The 26,274-nt window shown below is 36.7% G+C and overlaps 1 protein-coding gene across 9 annotated transcripts in view; it reads right to left on the minus strand.

Annotated features, from left to right (window-relative positions):
• RBMS3 (RNA binding motif single stranded interacting protein 3) overlaps positions 1-26,274 on the minus strand; it is a gene marked incomplete at its 3' end in the record, with an annotated part of 684,132 nt that overhangs the window by 246,513 nt on the left and 411,345 nt on the right. For all 9 annotated transcript variants that reach the window (XM_079113995.1, XM_079114001.1, XM_079113998.1 and 6 more), the window contains exons 5-6: positions 21,482-21,639; positions 5,471-5,550 (exon numbers count right to left, since the gene is read on the minus strand). In XM_079113995.1, the coding sequence (XP_078970121.1) occupies positions 5,471-5,550; positions 21,482-21,639 (238 nt within the window). The remainder of the gene's footprint in view (positions 1-5,470; positions 5,551-21,481; positions 21,640-26,274) is intronic.

Consider the following 26,274-nt stretch of genomic DNA (forward strand, 5'->3'; position numbering starts at 1 on the left):
ATATTCTAATTGTTCTTCTTCCACCATAAAAAGGAATTATGTGTTTGATACATAGAAATCATTTAGAAGGCATCATTAACATTAAATATGAGAGGTTTGACAAAAAGCTGCACTTAAATATTGCAAAAGTCCCTTTACTAAGGAGAAATCTAAACTAATACCGGATTGGGGATTGTAGTGTTTACAAAGTGTATTATGCAAATGAGATTTTATTTTCACGAAGATGAAATACTTAAAGTGGGGCACTGTTTCACTTCAGCAAGACAATAAAGACATTTTTTTGCCTAACTGTACACTGTAGTATTTTTCTATTTGTTATCTGCCTCTCAACAATAGTTGCATCTGAAGACTTAATAGACTGCTTAACTGAGAAAACACAAATTGTGACTCTCTTCAACATTTTCCACTCACAAAAATTATGAGTGAAATCTGGGTGTGGTGGTGCATACCTGTAATCCCAGCAATTCAGGAGGCCGAGGCAGGAGAATCACAAGTTCAAAAATCAGTCTCAGATATTTAGCGAGACCCTAAGCAACTTTGGGAGACCAAGTCTCTAAATAAAATATAAAAAGGGCTGGGAATGTGGTTCAGTAGTTAAGCATCCCTGAGTTCATTCCCAGTATCCCCTCCAAAAAAAATTATGATTGAAAACCAAATACTTTCAAATGTTTAAATAGTTTTCAATATAAGTACTATTTAAATAAGTTGTGGATATTTTACTCTGGGAGGACTTTTAAATTTTAACAAATATTTCTTCTCTTTGTGTTTTAAAAAAAAATGTCACATTATAAATATTTTTTCTTGCATGCTCCCATGAAGCGTATGTATATGTGTGTTTGTGTGTGTTAAATGTAATACAATATACATACACATATATACATCTACAATTATATTTTTATTTGCTTTACAAAAGTGCATCAATGCAAAACAGTAAAATTACTATGGTAAAGCATCAGGAAGGCACATAAGTTTTATTTCATAAAGTTTTATTTTTTATAAAATGTAATCTCTGATACTTCGTTTTTTGTCCAAATTTCTAATGGTAACAGATCTATTAAATTGGAAAGGTCCTACAATGGTTAAGTTCCATCTCAGCCCTTCCCTAACTTCTTAGGGTTCAATTGGGATAAAAAGCAATTATCTAAAACTGAGAAAGTCATATCAGAAGTGGATTATTCCATTTTCTTCAGGAAAGACAGTTTTACTGATAGGAACATGTGCTTACAGGCAAAAGTCTAGTTTGAGAGCAAACCATGATTTATTTTTCTATAAGCCAGCCTGCATGTTCTGTTCATCAATACATGTCCTTACATGTGGAAGCCTTTTCCGCATGGTGCATTGCTCTGCTCCGGGGGCTCTTTGAAAGTGAGCCTTTCAAGTTCATGCCCTACAGATCCCTGAAGTGTCTGGGAACTTACCCTTTGCTTTCGCCAGATATTTGAAAATGGAACGCTTTGGGGCTGCACAACATTGCTGTGCAATTCATTACAGGACAAAGAAATGTCTGGGGTTAGGCAGGCAAGCAACTAATGATCCTTCATTTTGTCCAGAAAGCATCAAGATCGATATGTAGGACATGCAACATTTATGGAACGCTGTGTTTTCTTTTTTCTCTAGGGGAGGGAGAATATCCTGGATGATCTTTTTCTGCTGATGGCAACAACAGTCAAATGATTGACACTGTTTAACCCCCGCCTCTGGCCTCTCCTTCCTACCTGCTAGTAGCAACACAGATGCCTGATTTTGTTAACTTCCTGTACCATTACACTCCTATTCAAAGCTTGATATTTGGCATTGATATTTAGCTTCACTGTGCCAGGTAATGAAAACCTGGGGATAACATTATAATCTAAAGTAAACAGAGTTAGTTTGGGGAGGCTCTAAAAGGCAATAATGATCCTTGTTATACTCACTAAAATTAGACATTTTATGAAAAAATTGGAGGAGACCAGTGAGAAAGCAAGATCCAAAAGAAGATATCTAAAAAGTTCCCTCCCAACTCACATAATCTGTCAGGGATTAAAACTCAATACCAACATCAATCATCTTTAATGAGAAAATTATTCCTACGATGATTCAAATCAAAATGGTGCCAGCAACATAAATGTGGTCAATGTCCTATCTCCTTGCAAATGTCCTAAACTGTAAAGTTTTAGGATTTGAAATTCAGAAATTCTGGGCACCATGGTGCATGCCTGTCATCCCAGCAGCTCAGGAGGCTAAGGCAGGAAGATTGCAAGTTCAAAGTCAGCCTCGGCAACATAGCAAGGCCCTAAGCAACTTAGGGTGATCCTGCTTCAAAATAAAATATAAAAAGGGCTGTGGATGCAGCTCAGTGGTTAAATACTCCTAGGTTCAATCCTTGGTACCAAGGGGGAATAAAAAAGAAAGAAAGAAAGAGAGAGAGAGAAAGAGAAATTAATTTAAGGCAAAATGTCAAAATTTTGGGATTGAAGTAGTTATTTTTCTTGTTATTTCATAGAAATGGCATCCTAGGAGATTTGGAAACTATATGATCATCTCAGGAAAATAATTATCTTTGCATATCCTGGGGGAATAATCATTATTCTCTGGAGCAACAGAAATAAAATTGGCATTATATTTGCTTAATAGCACATGCAGTATTTCCCTAACTCCTCCCGAAATGGAGAAATCAACAAGTGGATATGGCACTAACTTCTTGGTAGGTACTTAAAGTAAGATTAAAAGCAAGCCTCTATTATGAAAAGAATCTGACTTATTTAACACGTAATCTTTTGGACACCAGTGTTATTACCTGAGAATGTCAGGCCATTATTGGATCATTGTGGTTCCTTATTCACACAGTCTCCAAGCCTTGCATCGAATACGCAGTTTTGCAAACCATCAACTTCTGAACTCAAGCATGCTAAATTTTGGTAGTGCAGTATACCAAGAGTTTTCAGATTTTTGATTTCTTTCTTTCTTTTTTTTTTTTAGATTTTTGGATTTCTATTTTTGTTTTAGGTAGGTCAAGTTGATTAATGTTGGTTTTAATTAGTACAATCACAGCAAGGACAAGCTCACTAAAATACTAAATTGAAATTGGTGAGGAAAATGGTCACTTAAAAAAAAAAAGTCAAAGGACTGTCTCCAAATGATATCCCACTTTCTGTCTTCAAGATGGAATAAAAATAGGATTAATATATGAATTTCTGAAAGTTAGATTTCAATGATATCTAACAAATAAGCAATAAGGATGAATAAAGACAGATACTATACCCAAATTTGATTATACCAGCCCTGACTCAGAAATGATACCAATAAAGGTGTTTTACTACTGTGTCTTCCAAAATACCCATATCTTACCTTATGTCCTCTTTTATTTCACATCACATTTACATATCAATGATTAAGTATCTTTAGTTAGCATCTGAACCTTTTATTAAACTCTGTTTGACTTCCAAAGTGATGCATAAACAAATTTGAGAATAGATGATGATCAATATTGCATATTTAATTCTACTATATGGAGTGCAAAGCTCATAAAGTTATATCTCTAAGAGTTTTATAACTGAGTATCATTTTTTTTTCATGCTCCCATGAGATCTAAGTGAGGAGAAACTCATAGCCAAGTTCCTGCTATTCACAATGTTTCCATTGGGTGTAGCTATGATATTAGATAGGTTAATGTCACAGTCTGTTTATTCAAGAAGGACGCCCGGACATTTGCGGATTTGCAGTGACATTCTTTGTCTTAAGCATTAAATTGTATTAGTCTACTGTATGTTCTATGGGGAAAACCAAACAAAACATTTTCAAATCAATTTAGTCAAGAAATATTTCAATGTCTTTTTCCAAAATGATGAAATCCAAAAGGTGAAAACCTGTGTTAAAAGTTTAATCAACAATAATTTCCACATAGTTCTCTTGCTTTTAAATTTTTTTACATAAAAATATAATTCATACCTAGTTTGAATGTCTGCTGCATAGACAGGCATCTGTTGTATCAACTGGGATAAATAAGAGGAAAATCCACTAACAATGCAATTTCTTTATTCAATGACAGGTCTGAGCAGAGTGTCTTAAAATGTCTGTTTATGCTAACAGGAAAAAAAAAAAAAAAGTATTTCTCCTAAAATGCAAGGGCAGCTTACACGCTGAGATGAAAACTGCTAACTCCTTTCTTAACAACACCATATGTCTCCAATTGGATCATAATACAGTCAGTTCTCAAGGGGATGTAATGCATGGGAGCTAACCAAATCGAGGTAAAGTCTCTGCTCTGTGTTCACTCTCTGATTAACCAGTCATCAGCTTTTTTGGGTCTTCCACATCAACCAGTGTCAGCATGAAGGGTCTTCCTGTTTTTCTGACCACCCGCCACAAACTCATTAAAACACAACACAACAAAACAAAAACCAAAACCCCTGACTCTTCCACAAGAACATTTTTCTTTTTGTCCATATTTCCTCTCTATATAACCTTAAGCTATTATAAGGAACAGAAATGCTCAGCCCTATACTCTTTAAAGGGTTTGAACAGCATGCCTTGTGGCACAAACACTTTTGAAATATTTTTTTTTTCCTCCTAAGAATCATCATACTCTAAAGAGCAAAAAATAAACCAACATTCATTGTTCAGATTTTTACTCATTGGAATTTTTCTGTTTAACCTTTCATTCAATCTTTAAGGTTTTTTATGCATTAGTGAAGGTTACATTTTAAAATTAACTTACCTACTATCAATTACAATGTAGGTTACTGCCAGATTAATATCAAGTTGAGGCATTTATAATCCTGATACACATGATATATTTGATTTTTTCTATGCTGAATGTAACTCTTGAGAGCATAAATTTTTATCTTTTAAATAATGTTTATAGAACCTTAAGAATTTGCCTGAAAATTCCTCATGTGAAATGCCATGGGGTAGTCTAGTTTAGAACTTCTCAAACTACCTCTAATGAATGGACAGTATTTTTTTTAAAGTTTCAGTCTGTCAGTAATTGATATTTTTGTAAGATATAAAATTATGCATTCAAATTTCCTGACAGTGTCAAATTGCCATAAGTGTTTCTAATTGCTTACTTTCTTTTTGGTACTTTTCTTGTCACGAACTTGTAGGAAATGCTTGGGACCTGGCATCAATCTGTGGACTCCACTGCAAATATCACTGCTTAGATATTTTATGAACTACAAATCAAGGTGTCAACATTAATGATAAGAACTATAAACTTCCCTCATTTTTCAAATGCACTCTTTGTCGATGTACTTTGCTATGTTTTCTTCCAATTCACTGTAGGCCAAGAAAAGATTCAAAAGAAAGGTCAAAGAATATTCACCAAGAAACTTTTGAAAAAGATGAGTTACTATATAGTATTTAATAAAACACATTTTTAAAAGCAAACTTTTTCTTCCCAGTGACCAGTGAAGGGCCTTACCATGTACTCATTTTAAAAATAACAATAAGTCTAGGTACTATTTAGCAATTTCTTAATGACATTTCTTACCTGGGATGCCTGGTGGTGTTTTCAGATATTTTCCATTAAAATGTTGAATTACCACTTCACATTTTTCAGTAGACTCCATTCTGGCAAAAGAAAGTAAACAGGGGATCATATACTTTTGTCAAGTTATGCACATCCGAAAAGTACAGGATAGAGGGAAAGAGGGGGAAAGAGGGTGAGGGGGGGGAGAGAAAGAGAAAGGGGAGAGAAAGGGGGAGAGAGAGGAGGAGGAGGAGAGGGAGAGAGGGAGAGAGGGGGGGGGAGAGAGAGAGAGAGACAGAGAGAGAGAAGGAAGGAAAGAAACAAGAAAACAAAAATGCAATGGAAAGGTTTGAGAAATCCACTCTTATTGTCAACTTTCACCATGACACTGATGACCAGCTGATATAGAACATCACAAAGTCATCTTTGCTGAAAAGTATCATTCTCTGCAGGGAAAACTGCTCACTTGGATGGCTCTGTGCTGAGTCCTCACCCTGAGGTAGCTCAGAGACATTATCTTACTTAATTCACCCAAGGATGTTTGGCAACTGAAAATGTTCCATAAATCCCTATTGAATGAATGAATTAGCAAATCTGAAAGGTAGGTGCTATCAACAAGGGCACTCAGGTTTGAAGACATGAACTACCTTTCTAATAAGTGGTAGAATCAGCATTTGAACTGATCTCCATCCAATACTAAAGTCTGTTCTATAACTGCTAAGCCATAACATTGAAGGAATCACAAAGCAAGGTGAGAAGACGTGTCTTATTTAAACAGCTCTTAGCACACAGGAGTGACTAACACAGGAGGGTAGTCACATCAGCATCATGACATTCTTGTTGAAGACACACTATGTGAAAGATACCCAAAGAGTTATTTGGGGTGCTGCATATGGGGAAAGGATAGAAATACACAAACCCAAGGTCTTGAACTTTCTTCCTTTTGAAATGTAATCTCTTTAGTACTAGAACATCAATATTCCTCCACTGGGGTTCTCATGCAAAATTTTGGCATCTCAAATACAATAAAAGGAATGAATGTTTTGAGTCATACTATCACAATTCCAATTTTGGCAGTGTTGCCATGTCTCAAGTACAGGAGCACTTGCAACAATGTTTAAATAATGAATTATATCTGCATTTTGTTTTATAAAACTAAATAGAGAAAAATTAAGTTGATTCTGATGAAAGGAAATGAATTCCTATGAAGAGTAAACTAGAGGCAAAAATAAGCTTAAGAAATAGCAGACATACTCATGCAAAAAAAATGTGCATGAAATGTGTGAAATTTGTCCAAAAGGCAAAGTATAATTTTAGATTTTCTGCTATGTTATTAATATGAGCTTTCTTGGAATAGAGCCCATCGATACAAGTCGTCAAACGTTCCTACACCTAAATTTTATGTGTGTTTTCAGAACCATATTACATGGCCATATTACATGTAGAGGAAACAAGATAAGGAAAAAAATATGTTAACAAATGCCAAATAAGTAGTACATATATATTGTAGCTACAAGAATTTAAATATGAGATGACTCTTGAAACCCAGGAAAATGCTGAGAATAGGGCACAGAGGTAGGAAAGGCCTTTGGATAAGTAGTTAATGCACACACTGAGCTGGGCAGGGAGAGGGCCTGGCCCTTCTGTGCAATGAGGCAGAAGAAACTGGCCACATGACTGAGTAGAAGGTTCAACTGGGAACTTTTAGAGACAGATTGGAAGATATAAACAGGGTATCTGTGTCACCTGGTAAACAAATTTAAAGATCATATTAGAACCTCCACTGGAGAACTGTAATTATTTTCTGCCAAATCTTTAAAGTTTGTTTTCAGATGTACATTCCTGTGATGCATGAGATGAACTCCTCCTATATTGCTACAGATGGCAAATCTCTAGCACCAACCAGGACTGACCTCATGGGCTTGATGCCTGTATCTGTATACAGAGCTCTCCCATAGAGCAACCTGCATTTGATTGAAAGCTCTGCTGTCACCGTCTTAAAATTCTTGATTGTTTTTTTTTTAGCAAGGGGCTCCACATTATCATTTTTTACTGGGCCCCATGACTTAGGTTGTTGATCTAACTATTAGTACAAGAAACCAATTCAATAGGCCATTATTCACTTTATCAGATGACACAAAAGAGCCACATAAATATTATTTGTGGAAAAATCTTAAGATCAAGGTGATGTATAAATAAAAACAGCTAAGCTTCATAATATGGGGTTTTAATAAAGAACAGAGATAGCATTTTGTTCACTACATAATCACAAGTTCCCCCAAACCAAAAGGTATTTTAATAAGAAAGATAAGCTGCATCTTTCCTTATCCCAAATATTCAGGACTAGCTAAATATAATTTTCCCAACTCTTTTAGGTTGGCTTTCCAGTGGAATCTTTTATTATAAGTCTTCCAATTTGTTCCATTTTTTTTCTTTCTTTTCTTTTTTTTTTTTTTTTTTTTTTTTTTTTGTAGGTAGGAAACTTCCATTTCTAGGAACAAATGAATTCTAACTCCGTTCTGTCTTCCCACAGGATCTACTATCTATTGTCTCAGGGAAAATAACCTTTCCTCCTAGCAGAGACATGAATGGAAGAGGAAATGTAAGCCCTTAATTACTACAGATGTTACTTTATGGAATTTTTATTCTAGGAGAGCTACAGAATGAAAAGCCTATGCCCGAGAGTCCCCTCTCTGCTCAATCTCTCTCTGGGTACTCATCCAGCTAAAAGGCAGTTAAGACTCTAAAGCTTGCTTGCAAAAGTCCTCAAATCAAGTCCTTTCTCTTTGTCTTAAAATGACATGAAATTCTAAAGAAAGACCCAAACTAGATGGGGGTTAGTGTTAGGTTGATTCTACATTGTGTGTTTTAGGGGATACAGAGGAAGCTAAGAAAGAAAATCAGGTGGCTAGCCCATTCCACCCACCTATAATATTTTTGTTCAGGTTTGAAAGCTTCCAGTCTTCCCTTCTGTATTCTAAATATGATCATCTTTTCTTAAAGCTGTTTTACAGCCATTAGGCTGGATGGAGGCTGTTTCTATGAACACAAAGAGAGAAGCGTAGATTGTTCACTTTGGGTTCATTCAGATTTAACTAAGTGAAGTCTGCTGTGAGCCTTTAGAGACTCTTCTCTGAAAGAATAAATGCAATAAAAGTCTGTTTTCTGTAGCTGTCGGCATTTAGTGTCAAACCATGTTATACTGTACCACCCAGCAGTGACAATTTCATTTCAATGCATGGGGCACATTTTAACAAGACCAGTCCCAGCAAAGATGGCAATATAGGCGTGGCCAAGGCTGAAAGGCTTAGTATTCCTCATACATTTTATGTGGAAACAGAACAAATGTGGGACCCAAAGAGGTCTGGGGGGGTCAGTAGCAGCCTGTATTTGAATAACCACCTTAGGAAGAATGTGCCCATTTTCTTCTCAAGTTTCACAATTAAGGGCTCTGAAATGCCAGCGAGGGCTATCTGAAATCTGGCACACACTTCAGTTGAAACTGACACTAGCATTATCAAGTGTGTCTGAAAAGACAGCACACCAGACACAGCTGCCTTTACATGTCCCTTTCAGACGGGCCACTGAATCACTACAAGTGCATCTATTCTTCCAAGGTGCTACTTGAGCCCCCTCACATTCCTCAGAAGAGCTTGAGTGCTGGCCAACTGTTCACCTGACAATACATTAATTGGGCTCTTACAAGGCTCCAATCATTGTATGAAGCTTCAGGGTTTTCTGTTAGGTTGGACTTTTAAATACAAATACACATTAAAGGTCCTGTTTGACATACTTTCTTGTCTCAGTGCCGAAGAATGACTGGCTTCAGTCATTTGAAATGTGCCATAGAATTGTGCCCCTCCCCCGTCCCCCAGCTGCCCCTTTTTTAAACAACAGCTAAGAGGAGCGGGTTTCACAGCCAATACAATTCCCACAGGCAAATTACATCAAATGAGCGCTTGATCCAATATTAGTAGAACGGTCTGTGTCAGACTTAACAGGCAGAGGTGGAAAAGTATTTTGCAAACCATTTGGAGCCTACCTATCTCATCTCAATAGGGAATCTCTCAGTTTATGATCTTAAAGCTACAAGCATTGTTAACCATGTATTTAAAATAAATCCACTCTGTCATTTATTATGGTTAATTAGAGGCTTCCACTATTGTGAAATGTTTGTGGTTTTGCAATCACAGACTCTGTACAAATTATTGGCAACTTAGAGCATTCAATGTTGAAAACCAAACATCCTCATATCTGGTAAGATTTACACAAAGAGTCAACATTAAAACGATTTTTTTAAGTACTAAAATGTGCACTCCTTCTAACATTTCATAAACAAATTATGTCATTTACTTTTTAGTCCAGCGTCCCCAGTGAGTACTAGGGACAAAGATGAATGGAAAAGTTGAAATTTTTCTTAAATTTTGCAATTTGTTTTCTTCCTGTCTGGTGCCTGATATTCTTAGGATACAAATGCATCATAAATGTGACATAGAAAAGTACAGGGGCTGCCCTGCTATCCTCTTTTGCAGCTACTTGGACATCTTGAAAGTGTCTTGCTCAGTATATAATGCATGCCTCTTAGGAAATTCAACTATGGCTAATATTTGACTAATGAAACCCCTCTCCAAAGTTTTTGAAATCATTGAATTTTAGGACTGGAAATGGCCTTGGATGGACTTCTTCATTGTACAAATGAAGAAATCAACACTGGAACACTGTAATTGGCTTCCCTAAAGACTTGTTAGTGAATTAGCCTTGAAGAGGAGTTTGGCCTCTTGAGTCTCAATGCAGTTTATTTGAAAGAATTAGAGATCGTTGCTCGCCAGTCATCCCTCAGGATTTCCTATGACTTACCTACTTTAATCTGCCTGAAGCTGGATGAGACCTGCTATCTCTACTCCATTGGCCACTATTAGTTAGAGCAATCATTTTATAAGATGATGATATACCATGATGTGATATGATATGATGAAAAAGTCATCACTTTGCTCCAGGGGCATTTTTCTAAAAATCCATATATAATATAGGTTCTATCATGACAAAAATATCAAAAAACACAGGCCTGGAGTAATTTTCCAGGATGCAGAATCAGTACTATTCAAGGAGAACAAAAGAAGTCTGAGAAAATCCCAAGAGACCAGAGCAGGCGGTGAGATGGGAAAAGTAACAGGGTACCCTTGATTGGAGTCTGGACCAAAAATTTTTATATTAATATGAAAATTGGTGACATCCAAGTAGTCTGTTGTTAACAATAATATGCCAGTGTCGGTTTCCTAATTTTAACCAATTAATTGTGCCATGGTAATGCAAAGTGTCAACAATAGTGGAAATTGATGTGTAGTATGGGAGAAATCTATATCATCTTTACAACTTTTCTGTAAATGTAAACTGATTTCAAAACAAAAACGTTATTAAAAAAAAAAAATCACTAACATTAAGACTATCAGGAAACCATGTTTAAAATTTCCAGTGACTGGGCCTGAACTTGGGAGGTTCTGACTCAATTGCTTGGCTTGAAGTCCAGGCGCAAAGTTTTCAAAGCTGACCAGGTGATTCCATGTGCATCCATGGTTGGAAACTGTTGTTCTGGAGTTCTATGTCAGATACCTCAGCCTGGAAACTGTGGGCCAAATCCTGTTAACAGACATGCTTTGTTTGGACTGCAAAGCCCTTTTGGAAAATCTGAAAGGATTGTAAATGCTTAAAAATTGGGTGTCTTCACACAGAGATTTGGTTCTCTCACCAAAGGTGAGATTGTTGGAGCTATGTTTTCTGCATGGCAATCACTGCATAATTGAAAATATACTTGGTCTTTGCCCCAGGTTCCTGGCACAGAGCTCCTAAAACCCTTGGAATTTCTTGACAGGAGTATCTTTTGTTATTCAGGACAGACTCTTTTCCAGCCCAGCTAGGTTTATACTAATATGGTCACTTGGGGTAGGCCCTAGATAGCCTCAAAATGGGGGCTAGTCACCCAGAAGACCAAACAAGATCTGATTAATGAATTGAAATGTTCAGCCCATTTCCACCTTCTAAAGATTGGAGTTGGAGCTGGAGATGGACCACCTTCACCAATGGCCACCTCCATGACAACCTTTATGAAGTCTACACACAAGGTTTGGGGAGCTTCCAGGTTGGTGAACACATTGATGTTCTGGAAAGATGTTAAGCCCACAGAGGGCACAGAAGCTCAACATCCCTTCTCTTATACCTTGCCCATATGCATCTATTCAGTTTGGCTATCCCTGAGTCATAAAGTGTTTCCATGAATAATTTTAGTGAGCTATTGAGCCTGAAGGTGGTTTGTATTAACTTTCAAATAAGTAATTGTCCAGGTAGAATTGTGAGTATCCCAGGCATCCTATTTGCAGCTGGTTTGGGACTGAGTCTTTATACCTGTGGAGCATGAGAATAACTCCAGGTAGGTAGTATAAAAATTGAGAAGAACTGTAGGACATTCAGTCAGTGTCAGAGAGCTGCAGAATTGGTAAGGAAAAAAAAAAAAAAAAAAAAAAAAAAAAAAAAAAAAACAACACTGATGTCAAAAATCCCACATATTTTGTGTCAAAACAGTGTCAGATAAAAAGACACAGCAACCATGGACTAGAGTTGAGAAGCAATTGCTTTCATTAAACAAAGCCAGCTTTCCATCACTCCTATCAACCTGTAATAATTGCTAATCCTAAATCAAAGCAGTAGGTGCTATTTATTACTGAACTTGCAATTTTTTTTAAATCATGGAGTCAAGAGGAAACAAATACTTAAATTAGTTTATGTACATGTATTGGTGCTTTTCTGTTTGCCCCTCCCTTATACATCTTCTGCCCTGTTCTATGCCCCCAAGAAGCTGCATTTCCTTCAGTGGACTGTATCATCTGGTCTCTGTTACCTACCAGCTTTTCATTGGGTTCAGCCATTGTCGGTTTGAAGGGACATCAAGAAGCAAGATTAGAGTCTGGCTCCTCCTCATTTTTTTTTAAATCAGGGGTTGCCTCCCTTCCTGTCTACAGTTCTTCCAATCAACCCCTCCTCCAAGGCTCCAGGCTCCCACAGGGTTCTGGAACAGTCCTCTACCCATCCCTTCAGCCCTGTTGTGTGGTAAGTGCTTCCTCCTGCTCTCTGTTGACATCTCAACAATTCTCTTAATTCTCCCCACACTTCTGTATGTTCCAGTCTCTTTAGATGCATCATCTGGAGTGAACTTTTACTTTCTCCCAGCATCCTGCTTGGGTCCTCTATCAATAATGAAGGAAAAAAGATAACCTTAGAGGCTGTGTTTCAATACACATGTAATAAAACATTTTTCCTACATCAATCTGGAAACTACTTCTGGTAATTAGATTAGTTCATTACCCCATGCAGCACCCACACCTAGATGCATAATAATCTAAATTTGGTCACAGGTTAATGTTTCCAAAAGGAGTTTTGGTTAAATAAATGGAAGAAAATTAAATTTAAAAAGTGAAACTGAGATGAGGAGAAAATCAGTAAGTATAGAGCTAAGTATTGGTCTAGAAAAGTCCCAACATTGAATGCCTTAGAACAAAGAGATTATTTTTTTAAGGTTTTGTTTTAAAACCATTTAAGAGAGCTCAATCTCTTCAAGTGATAGGTATATTTTGTCCCAAGATGCTATTATCTATAATACCTCTTTCTCTCATTCTGTGGTTTAACAACTTTGTTTCTTTTCTGTTTGCAAAACACACCAAACTTGACCCCACATAGATGACTTATTTCCTTTCCTCTTTGCCAGGATTGCTCTCTTCCCTTCCCACCCATAAGAGGTTCTCATGGTTGGGTGCTTCTTATCAATTACAGGTCAGTTTAAATATTCCCTATTTAGAGGACTGCCTGTCCCTGATCCTTGCCCCATACACTGTATCACTACCCCATGATTTTACGATTAGCCTGTTTTATTTTGATTTTGTAATTATTCAATATTATTCAATACTATAATTATAAGGTATTATTTGATTATTTATTAAAAATTTATCACCATATCCCTAATCCAATAGAATATCAGTCCATGAAAGCAGATATTTTCTCTTTGTGTACATTTCTGTATTACTGCACATAGAACAGTTACTGGAATTTAGAAGGGTCTAAGACATATTTAATGGATGATGAATGAATGAATAAATGTATTTTATATATCAGGAAAAGACTCAGAGTATTTAAATAACTGGCCCAAGAACACAGGTAAGAAGTACAGAATTAAGTCATAAACCAAGTTTTTTCTGATTTCTGAAAGAACTATGTTCTTAGCCACAAAAATGTAGAGAACAAATGGATTGTAGTAACTCCCAGAAAGCTGAACATGTAGGAAACATACTACAGAAGCTAACTCAAACTTAGAACCTAAAAGATATTGGGTTACATTTCCAAATCATTCTTCTCTATGGGCCAGAAATAGACAACTTGCCTTAAACCCTCATAGCCTCTGGATGCTCCAAAAGTTCCTGCCATCCTTTGTATTCAGAATAGGTACAGGGCAGAGAGATCCTATGGATCCTGAGCATGTTGAATGGCTATGATTTTCAATCTGCTAATTAAGTTTCAGCTGGGTAAACGATTTTCCAGAACTTTCTTCTCATTCTACAAAGAGCAATTTAAAAAATTTTTTTAAAATTTATTTATTTCGATTCATTGTACACAAATAGGGTACAACTGTTGTTTCTCTGGTTGTACATGAAGTAGTCGCATCATTTGTGTAATCATACATGTACATAGGGTAATGATGTTTGTCTCATTCTGTTATTTTGCCTTCTCCCCACCCCTCCCACTCCACTTTTTCCTCTATACAATCATCATGCCTCCCTCCCACCCCCATTATGTATCAGCATCCACTTATCAGAGAGATCATTCAGTCTTTGGTTTTTTGGGATTGGCTTATCTCACTTAGTGTGATATTCTCCAACTGCATCCATTTACCTGCAAATGCCATAATTTTATTCTTCTTTATGGCTGAGTAATATTCCATTGTATATATATACCACAGTTTCTTTATCCATTCATCAATTGAGGGGCATCTAGGTTGGTTCCACAAATCTGGCTATTGTGAATTGAGCAGCTATGAACATTGATGTGGCTGTATCTCTGTAGTATGCTGATTTTAATTCCTTTGGGTATAGGTCAAGGAGTGGGATAGTTGAGTCAAATGGTGTTTCCATTCCAAGTTTTCTAAGGAATCTCCACACTGCTTTCCAGAGTAGCTGCACTAATTTGCAACCCCACCAGCAATGTATGAGTGTACCTTTTTCCCCACATCCTTGACAAAGGGCAATTTTTGAAACATAGATACATCCTTTTTATAAAATAAAGCAATGAATATATGTTGTTCCCCTTCTCCAGATTTTAATGAAGGTATATGTAGAAAAAGACTTGAGTCCAGGTTATTTCAGAATAACAAATTATTTAATACTCTTTAATTCAGGCTGGCTGGTTGGTTTGAGTTTTGAAATCCTGGGCTCTGAATAGTAAAGAGGATGTTCTGCCTTCTCCAGGAATGATCATGAATTTCTGATGGTAAGAGAAAGACAAACAGTAATAAGAAGAAAGAGATGAAAGTAAAAAGACACACACAAAAAATAGAGACCAAGAAGCTTGAGGGGGCACCTGGAGTGTCATCTCCTGTAGACCACATCTGCAGGCAACTGGAAGAAGGAATTAAAATTACCAAAAAAAAAAAAAAAAAGAATGAAAGAAACATGGCCTTATTCTCTTCAACCTCAGTAAACACAACTGTAACCTGCTCCTTTACAAACACAGCTGTAGTTTAGAGATTGCTAATCACCAAATTTACACTTGAGAGATTTTCTTTGGTCACATTTGATTTCCTGGATCCATGCATTTGAGAGAATAATGGAAAAAGAACTGCCAAGCTGCAAGATAGGAATTTTTAACACAACAGTGGACTCAAGGTACATACAATCCAAACAATAAAAACAAATTTTGATAGATTGGATGATCCCTTTAAAGAATCATGCATTTGCCTACAAAGCAAGTATTGGCATTTGTTTAATAATGTTAAAAATTCCTATATTTTCATTGTATTTATTCTAACTCAGTGCTCTCTTCACGTTTCAGGAAGTGGGAGAAGATAGGGCTAAGAAATATTAGGTAGTAGATGGTAAAACAATAAAATGTCAATGTATTCAAAGATATTAATAGACAATGAAAAAACTACTTGAACCTGGATTTTCTACTGATTTTTAATAATCATACTAGCATTGGTCTGCCTATAACAACCACTGATTCTTTTGCTTAGTGAAAAGAAAGAACTGCAATGATTATTTTTTAGAAAACACTCAGTCAGAGGGAGATGTGGAACACAAGACCGCCCATATGTTAAAAGTTGTTCAAACAAAGCTCCATGAGAATCAAATTAAGAGTACTGAAGAAAGGGGAAAAAAAACTACAAAACACAAAGGTCTCTGTGTTCAGTGGTCTCTCACGCTCTTTAGCTCACCAGGGGACAGTAAATGCATTTCTTAAAGAGGTTCTATGTTTCCAGATGTTGAAGCTGGATTAATTGTGAATGCTCACCCGCTTCCCTTCTCCACCCTGGGTCATTCTTTACTGGCCTCTCACAGGGCTCTTTCAATGTGGTTTTTGCTAGACAAATGGTCTCATGTTGCTGGGAATGGGAAATGGATGACATGAACATGCACTCATGTCTCTGCAGACTCTGGCTAATTTATGCCCCGCTCCTCACACTCACAGGCAAGGTAGTCTGCTGGCACCCGGTGGCCCTGCAGGAGTGGGTGCCCCTGTCAGCCTTCCCACCATAAACTTCTGTTTTTAGAGGTTTATGACTTGGCTGTAAAATGTTGCCTGGAGAGTGGTGTATCTTACCATATTGTTTTAAGTTACAAGAGAATTAAAAAAAAATAATAAGAAAAAGGAAAAAAAAACATAAAAATAAAATGTCTGTAATTTCAAACACTATCTTGTGCTTCTGGAACCTTGAAAAGTCTGTAATTGTGCTGTCTCTGCGCCCTACTGGCATTCAAATCGATGCTTTGAAGTTCAGTGTTTTAAATATAAAATGAAGATACTCCTTTTACTTTGAAGAGATGGTTATCAAAGAAGATTAATGTATAGCTTGGAAGTAAAATAATAATGGGAGGGTTCTTTTTTCTTTCCAGTCAAAGGAATTTCAGGACCTCTTGTACATGAATTAAGGACCATATCCAGTGGTGAGAAGTGACCAAGGGTAACATTCAAAAGGAAGTCTACTGAAAGAATGATTCAGGTTTTGTCAATTGTGATAATCATAAATTCAATAGACCCATACTTTACTAGACACAATTATAGGCTAGCTGTTCTTCCCAAAGAATAAACATATTCTTTTAATAATGACTGTGGCACTGTGAATATTTAGAGGAAGAAAGTTATAAACCATTACTAGTTGAGCTGATGCCACTGTAGTTTTCTCTAATATTCTACTACTCCCTGGCTTAGAATTGGCTTATCATTGGCATCAAATGTTGATGATATTTGATCATTTGCTTTCTCTAGCCATGACCATGACTTTCTTTCCTTTTAGTCAAAACAAACAAATAATAAAAACTTGAAGAGAGTTCATTTAATCATCAAAAATTTACAGAAGACCTGTTATATGTAAGAAAACATAGGTCTTCGGAAGGGTAAAAAGAAGAATAAGGCATGGTCTCTAACCCTGAGGAACAGGACTGGAAACAGACTCGTGACTAGAACATTTGGGGAAAGGGACCTGTAGTATGATAGTACCATCAACAGGAAGCACCTCCACCTGCAAAACTGGTGACTGTGGAACAGCAGTTCTCAAAGTCTGGTTCCCACATCAGCAGTGACAGCATCACCTGGGAACTTGTTAGAAATGCAATAACTGGGCTGCACACCCGGACCTACCAAACTGAAAACTCTAAGAGCAGAACTCAGTAAGCTGAGGTTTTCCAGACCTCCCGGATGATCCAGACAACCAGTTCTAAAGAGCTAAGGCAATGTTGCTCAAACTTCAGTGAGTTGCACTACCACCCGAAGCCCTTGTGAATATTGATTACCCATTGTTGCCCACCCCACCACCAGTCTGCTGATTCAGGAGGTCAGTGGTGGAAAAATTTCAAACAAGTCATAAAGTAATGCTGAAGCTGCTGATCAGAGAACCATACTTGAAGAACCACTCTTCCAAGACATCTGCATGGAATCCAGTAACTTCTCTCACTTGCTAAGTACAATCCTGGGGACAATCAAGAAAAATCAAGACTCAAATCATCTTGTCTGTTTTGTGGTTCAGAGGTGGAGTTCTAGCTGAGAAGGACTGAGTAGAGAAAGGAAGGGGACAGTATTTTAAGGGGCAGGAACACTGAGTGAGAGTTTGTGAAAAATCAAGTTAGTTAAAGCAATAGCCATAATTGTTACAGAAAATGCAGAACAAATGTTGAGGAAGTAGGAATTTGGGTAGATCTACTTACATATGGTAGAGCTCAAATTATTTTCTCATTTCATCAAATTAGGTTAATCATATGAGATCTTGCTCCTCTGAATTTACAGTCTAAGATACATGGTGAATGAAATACTCATCTTGTCAATTTCTTGACATTTTACGAGAGAGGAGCAGACTCACATTTTCTTTTTACTTCTTAGGCCTAAGAAATCATTGGTGTGACCTGAACCTATGTTTTCCTTTTCAATTCACTTGCTACTTTCTGCAATTGGGAAATCCATGATTTAGAGCACAGAGTTCTAAGTTTCAGTAGAGGAATGTGATGGATGATTCATTTCCAAAGCTCTTTTCAGTTTTGCTATTCAGGAACTTGATAGAATGGTAATTATGAAATCCACCATCCATTCATCCATCCAACAATGAAAAAGGAAACCTGACTTAAGGAATCACACAGGCAATTCGGTGGGTGGAGGAAAAATTAAATAGTAAGTTCCATTGCAACTCTGATAGATTTTATTTGAGAAAGATAAATAAGCAAAACTTTTATAAGAGTTGTAACAAAGGCGCCTAATGCTGTTTGTAACCTGGGGTTGGAGACCAATGAAGGACTCTGAATAAAAACATTCAAGTGGATACTTAAGAGTTAAGCAGACACAGGGAAAGTCATGGACAGAGTAACCATGCAAGAGGAGCAGTCTGCATCTTGATCACCAGGCAGGAAGAGCCAAGGCTAGGAACATGAGTGAGGCCAGGGATAATGTGGAAAGGTCATAATGACATCATCCAGGCTGAACTGAAGCACTGTAATCAGGACTCTGACATGATCAAATTTTAATTTTTAAGGGTTCTCTGTGACTTCTACATGCAAAATCCACTAGAGGAGAAAGAGGCTATATCCAGAGCAGGGATAAAATAACAACTTAAGATTTCCACCCTTCTTTAGTTCCTAAAGTGAAATAACTTTGTATATTTTCCACTTTCAGGACATTATACACCATAATTTCTATTTTGATCTCATGTCATACATTTTGGCTCTGGACTTTACAAGAACCAGATTCACTTAAAACAAAATCCAACTGTACAGCAAAGAATGACATAAGAGATATAAATGCACATCTTTAGCAATTAGAGAAATGCAAATCAAAACTACTCTGATTTTATTTCACTGCAGTCAGAATGTCAATTATCAAGAATACAAGCAAAAATAAATGTTGGTGAGGATGTGGGGAAAAGGGTACACTCATACATTACTAGTGGAAATGCAAATTTGTGCAACCACTCTGGAAAGCAGTATGGAGATTCCTCAGAAAACTTGGTGTAGAAACCCCATTTGACACAGCTATCCCACTCCTTGGTTTATACCCAAAGGATTTAAAATCAGCATACTACAGTGATATAGCCACATCAATGTTTACAGCAGCACAACTCACAATAGCTAAATTCTGGAACCAAACTTGGTGCCCTTCAACAGATGAATGGATAAAGAAACTATGATATAAACACAATGGAATATTACTCATCCTTAAAGAAGAATGAAATTATGGTATTTGCAGGTAAATGGATGGAGCTGGAGAATATCATGCTAAGTGAGACAAGCCAATTCCCAAAACCAAAGCCTGAATATTTTCTCTGATGTGTGATGTTAATTCACAATAAGGGGGTTGGGTCTAGGGAAGAATAGAGGAGCTTTGGATTAAGCAGAGGGGAGTGAAGGCGTGGGGGTCTGGGGATAGTAGAGAGAATTGGATAGTAGAAAGAATTAGACATTACTGGTGTGATTCTACCTCATGTACAACCAGAAGAGAGAGAAGTTATACTCATTTATGTATGATGTATCAAAATGCATTCTACTGTCATGTATAACTAATTAGAACAAATAAAGAGAGAAGTAAATGCTCAATCTTTGTGTTATAATTTAAGTCACACCCCTTCTCCCCAAATTCATATGTTGGGAGTCCTAACCCTCAGTATCTCAGAATGTGGATGTATCCAGAGACAGGACTGTTAAAGAGGCAAGTCAGTTAAAATGAGGCTCCAATCCTGTGTGACTATGCCCTTAGAAGAAGAGGAGATCAGAACACAAACATGTACAGAAGGAAGACCATATGAAGACAGGAGAGAAGACAGCCATCTGCAAACCAGAGAAGGCTTTGCAAGAAAGCAACCCTGAAGATACCTTGACCTCTGACCTCCAGCCTCCAGAATCATGAGAAAATAAAATTGCTATTTAAATCATTCAGTCTGTAGCATGTTGATATGGCAGACCAAGCAAACTATTATGCATTGTACCAAAAAATAAAAAAAAAAAATCACAATAGATGTTAGAAAATGTGTTCTCTTGGTGAATTTGAAATGCATTTATTTCTCAGCAAAAGTACAAGTAAAGGAGAAACTAATTTATTAGAGAGTTTTTAGAGGCAGGCGATGGGGAAAGAACCTAAGGAATGTGCATGCTGTGTAAAACCAAACACAGCAGTCACTTAATGAACTCCCACATCACACTGGCCTCTGAGAGCAGGTTGTCCACTATCAAAAAATGACTACACTGGCATAACTCAGAGACTTACGGGTGTCATTTGCTCTGTTTCTACCATGAAGTCAACAGTTGCCAATATTCTGAAAGCCTGAATGCCTCTACAATGTTAGGAGGGCTTTGTTCTTCTTGTCTTTATTCTAACCTTCAAGCACACACCTAACACACATCTTCTGGTTTACTATGTGTAGAACATTACCAAAAATAAAAAGTATTTTGAGATACAGCCCATGAGCTCAAGTCAAATCAAAGATCAATGAAGTTTTCTGTTACATTTGTTTTCTTCCAGTTGGCCTTGAACTTGGTTTGCAATGGTTCTCCAAGTGATGGCAGGGTGCCCCCTAGGTGGACATCCCTATCTGTAACATCTCAACTTCTGATGGCACAGAATATCTATCCCTATGAAGACAACTGGAGACATACAGAAACACACCAAATCATGGAGACATCGATTTTAATTTTCCTTTTTGTCATTCAGCATTTTCTTTTTCCTTGTGGTTTCTTTGGCTTTGTTTTTCATGAAAGCACAGCAGGTACAATCATTTTAACTTCGTTTCTGGCTGAGATCCTCTTTTGTAAACATTCCCTTCAACTTAAAATGAAAACTATTCTTTCTTTTCCAACAATGAAAGAAATACATTTTTTTTTCCTGTTCTGCCAAAAATATCAAAAACACACAGCCGGTGCCTTTTAAATGCAAATACCTCCTTGACCCCACCTTTTATTTCTGGGTTCCTTGGGACTTCCCAACAATTGGTATTTCTCTAAATATTTCCTCTCTTCTCTCTTCTCCTAACTGAGAAATGTAACACCTCTCTTCTACAGAAATCAATGTAAAAACATTCAAATGGTTTGTTCACTGTGCAGACCAGGCATTTATGATCTCTGACAGGAATTGGAACCATCTGATTTGGTTGATTGACATACGCAGAGAAGAATAGGAACTGGGTCTACATATCCTCATGCCTCCACTTACAGAAGCACATTGCTTAAGATCCTAGTATTAGAAAGGACTGGAATTAAAGGTACAATGAGGAAAGACAGGGTACATACAAAGCAAGAGTTTTACCTGGCAAAGCCAACACCTCTGCTGACTCCATTAGCATCTCTCAGTATTCTTGTGGAGATGACATGTCCGAAGGGTTTCAGCATATTCTCAAGCTCCTGCTCATCCATAGAAATGGGGAGATTTGAGATGTAAAGATTTGTTGGATCTTGTTCTTGTTGCTACGGAAGGAAAGATACAAATGCAGTGAGTTCTGAATATTAAGAAACATCTCACATTTGAAGAGCTTTCTGTATAAACTGCAATCTAGATTCTAATCTCCAATCCACTCTTGAAAGTGCTTTTACCAGGAGCACTACTTCTTTTTACCAAACTCCCTTTTTTGTGCATAAAGTATGTCATAAATTAATGTCATCAATGAAAGTAAAGTTCTCTATCCTCAGAAAAGACAAACTTTTATTTCCAATTGAACTAAGGTAAATAGGAATACAGTAGTCCTTTCTTATCCACAGGGGATTCCAAGACTACCAATCCATCATTTAGATACCTAAATCCACAGATGGCACTGAACCCTATAATTTCTATTTTCCTTTTTTTTTTTTTTTTTTTTGTCTTGATGCAGAGGATGAAACTTCAGGCCTCGCACATGCCAGGCAAGTTCTCTACCACTGAAGCACATCCCCAGCCAAAACTGTGGCCTTAACTTTTATAGTTGGAGGTACAACAACATGAATAGCATGAATTTCTATTTCCTTTTTCATAATTTATTGGGTTCATGGATAATATATTTATTCTTATTTTGTTTCTAGGCACTGATAGGATTTATTTTTCTTACGTTGTAGATTTTCACCTCTTCCATTAAATAAAGCATTTTATAGCCTCTTTTTGATATATCTGAATTACCAGCATCACTACACGTTCTTGTGCATTGAGGGCATTATTTAGTAGAATAAGCATTGCAATTTGCAAAAGTTGATCTGATAACTGAGATAGCCACTGATGAGAGTGAGTAGCACATACAGCATGGATACACTGGACAGAGGGATGATTCCAAACCTTGGCAGAACAGAGCAGGATAGCATGAAATTTCACTGTACTTTAAAACTTATTAAACACTATAAACTTAACTCTAGAATTTTCCATTTAATATTTTTTAAGAGTGTGGTAGACAATTAAAGTCCCCAGAAAGTGTTATAACAGATAGGGCATGGGGCTACTAGGCTGTTTTCTAGCCACTAATTTTACCATTTCCAGTCTAATTATGATCATCTCTTTTTGCATTGTTCTTAGCACTTATGTGCATTATTTCACTTAATAGTTCCAACAAATATGACTACCATTTTAAAGATGATAATGTCTATCCCTGAGCCATCCACATTGCACAAAGCCAGGGCAGATATCTGGCCCTCTCACTCAGGCCATGGCTTCATTGCTCTGCTGTACTACCTTTTGCTAGACCAGTAGGTCTCAAAGTGGTCCAGAACTATAGCATCCACCTCAGTTTCACATGGGAATTGGTTAGAAATACAAATACCCTACGTAGAATTACTGAATCAGAAACTCTGAGTGTGGATCAAACTAACTGTGTTTTGACAAGCCTTCCAGGTGGTATTGATAGCTGCTCAAGTTTGAGAGTTGGTGTCCTCAACCAAGCATGAACATTTCTATGCAAATGAAATCATGATGTCTATCATTTCTAATTCAGCAGCAATATGCTTAAATAAACTTTGCTAAATAGAATGGGGGAAATGAATCACAATTGCTAGTACTCAATGAATGAATATTCTCTAATTCACCTGTGAATAATTTCATATTTAATTGGATGTATGTTGAAACTTAGTTGTATTGTCAAAACACAAGACAGCCATAATGACATGATTAATCATTAATATCAAAATGTATCAGATGTTTAATTGAATCATTATATTTTAAACAACAACACTAACTTCAAGTATCAATAAGATATTTAAATTGGGGAAAGAAATTCTGAAGTCTACAGGAAATGGCATTATGTAATGATAAAATATCTTTTGTGATGAATGACATCATACTATTAGAGAATTTGCTATTTCAAATGCAGTGAAAAAGTACAAAATACAAGATTCAAGTATTTTGTCAGGTCCAGAAACAATTTTGGTATAAAACAAAATACCGTTATTTTTAATACCTCTAAATATTCAGATAGGTCATAATATTTTAATTAAGCCTTAAGATGAATTAGAGCTCTTATTGGGTTCATTTTTAAAACATAATTTACTTTGCAAGCTGTTTGTCACCATGGAAAATAGCAAAAGTGAACATATACTCTATATGAAAAAAACAATTACAGAGTAAAATTTTGGAATGTATATATATAGAACTAACTGTACATTCACTCATGATCTCACTTTCTATCCATCCTCACACCAGCCACTATCACTATCACCAGTAAATGTCATGATCTTAGAAAGAAAATAGAAACAATATTATCTTTTTCTAAATGGTTGTGGGGTATTTTTTTTGAGGGAAGCAATGGGTAATGAACAAAAAGAAAAGAGTGATGCTTCATATACATAATAATAAACCTTACGTACATAACACTTTCAACTTTTATCGATTTCACTATCCATCACTTAATTCTAATCTTCACATCATCACTTCAAATGTAGTTTGGCCAATTTCACAATATTTATTGGATAATGAGGAGATGGAGGCATGAAAGATTCATCATCTTGCCCACAGACAATCTGATAATTAGTGAGAGAGTTAGAATTAGATTTTGTGACCAAGTTTCCTATCTTCCAGCTCAGTGTATTTTCTTCCAGCCCACTGTTTCTCAAGCTTCAATCATTTGCATATCACATCTTAGAAATGTTTTGCCTGCCATGTACTATTTATTTAAAAGTTTTCTCTAAATCAACATAACTGTAGGGCTTAAATAAACTCATTTAAAAACATAACTAACTTTATATTGCTACAACTTAAAAGCCAGCATCACTTGGTATAAATAGAAGGTTACTATAAGAACAGCAAATGAATTAGTGTTATAAAATTATAGCAAGAAACTGTTTGTTTGCAGAAGGCTTTGACACTCCTGGTTAACTCTCTTTTTCTCTCTGTAACAAAGGGGATTCTTAATTAAGAGAGGTGTTAGAAGCATACTAGCTCCAGACTGAGCTGTATCCCAGCCCCCAACTGGGAAGAATCAGAACTGAGAAAGAATTAAGAAAGGAGTAACTTTTTTGTAGTTATGATTTCTGAATCCTACATACCAAGATCTATTCAAGTTCCATGACAAACACTTGCTTGGAAAATCCTGCATTAACCAGAACTTACCAAGGAAGGGCCCCAACACATGGCAGTCACATGAATGGGTTGGAATTTGTCCAATATTCTGCACCCCTTTGCCCTTGATGAAGCTAAAAAAATCACATGCAACCTATCCCAGGGTCGCTGAATGCTCTGCAGATTTTGTCATTGTCCCTAGGCAGCAGTACACTACTTTATCCTTATTCAAACCCATTTCCTAATTCCCTATGTGTTGAATGCATTGCAGCAACTTAGAAAGATGTGCCATAAACATGCAGAGCTTAATACATAAGGGATTGCCCAGTAAGCTATTTTCTGATTCCAAATTCAAACAAGGCCAATTGCTTAATTTGTATTCACAGCAACAGTATAGCATTGGATGGGGTCGTTCCTTAATTTGTATTCGCAGAAAGAATAAGACTTTGGGCAGTGTTATTCATTAAGTAATTCTGTCCTTTGAAATGTAGTATTAGTCTTGAATACATTGGTTGACAATAGAATTTAAGTTCTACCTGGAATGAACTTTAAAATACAACATATCCTTATATTTTTACTTTTCATTTTATTTACACATATGACTTATTTTACATGGATTGTCATTTTCAAAAGGTTGATTGACACTTTGAACCAAGGAGCACTTTTAACTTTTCAGAAGAACTTTCCATGATCACATGAGAGACATGAACTGTAATAGAAAAGAACTTAAAAAAATTTTTAACCTAATATTTCAAGAATGCATAGATCCAGATTTACAGGGGTGTTTTGTCCATGTTGCCATATAAGAAATGGAGAAAACAGAAGTTAGAGAACTGGTGATGACTTCCAAGGCCATTCAATTAGTTGGTAATAGGCTAGAAATAGAGCCATGTCCTTTTACAGCTGGGCAGATGTCTTTTATCTATTTATGACACTGACTTTACCCTTCAATCCCGTGACTATTTAACAGCAGGTTGTAATTTCAAGGCATAATGGTACAGATAAAAATCAATACCTCTGTATTCCTTCGTATGTTTATTTTTGGTTATTCATCAATGAGCATGAACTATGGAGAAGAGCTCCTAGCCTTACGTTATGATTTGGATACGAGGTGTCCCTTCAATACACTCATGCTTTAGACAATGTAGGAATGTTCAGAGGTGAGATGATTAGATCATGAGAGCTATAGCCTAATCAGTGGACTGATCCATTTGATGGATTAGTAATTTGAATAGATGACTGGCTGGTAACTATGGGTAGATGGGATGTAGTTGGAGAAAGTAGGTTACTGGGAATAGGTCTTTGCATATTACATATCTTGTCCTGGTTCCTCTTTATCTCTGCTTTCTGGCTGCCATGAGCTGAGAAGTTTTCTTCCACCATACCATTCTGCCATGTTGTGCTGTCTCACTTGGGTCCAGAGCAATGGAGTTGACCAGTCCTGAGCTGAGACCTCTGAAACCATGAGCCCAAAATAAACTTTTTCTCCTCTAAGCTGTTCCTGTCAGGTATTTTGGTCGCAGTGACAAAAAGCTAACTAACAGACCTTAGCCAGCTTTCTACTCATGGTCACTACATGAATACTGCTCAGA

The sequence above is a fragment of the Sciurus vulgaris genome (assembly GCF_902686455.1).
Source record: "Sciurus vulgaris genome assembly, chromosome: 16".
NCBI lineage: Eukaryota > Metazoa > Chordata > Mammalia > Rodentia > Sciuridae > Sciurus > Sciurus vulgaris.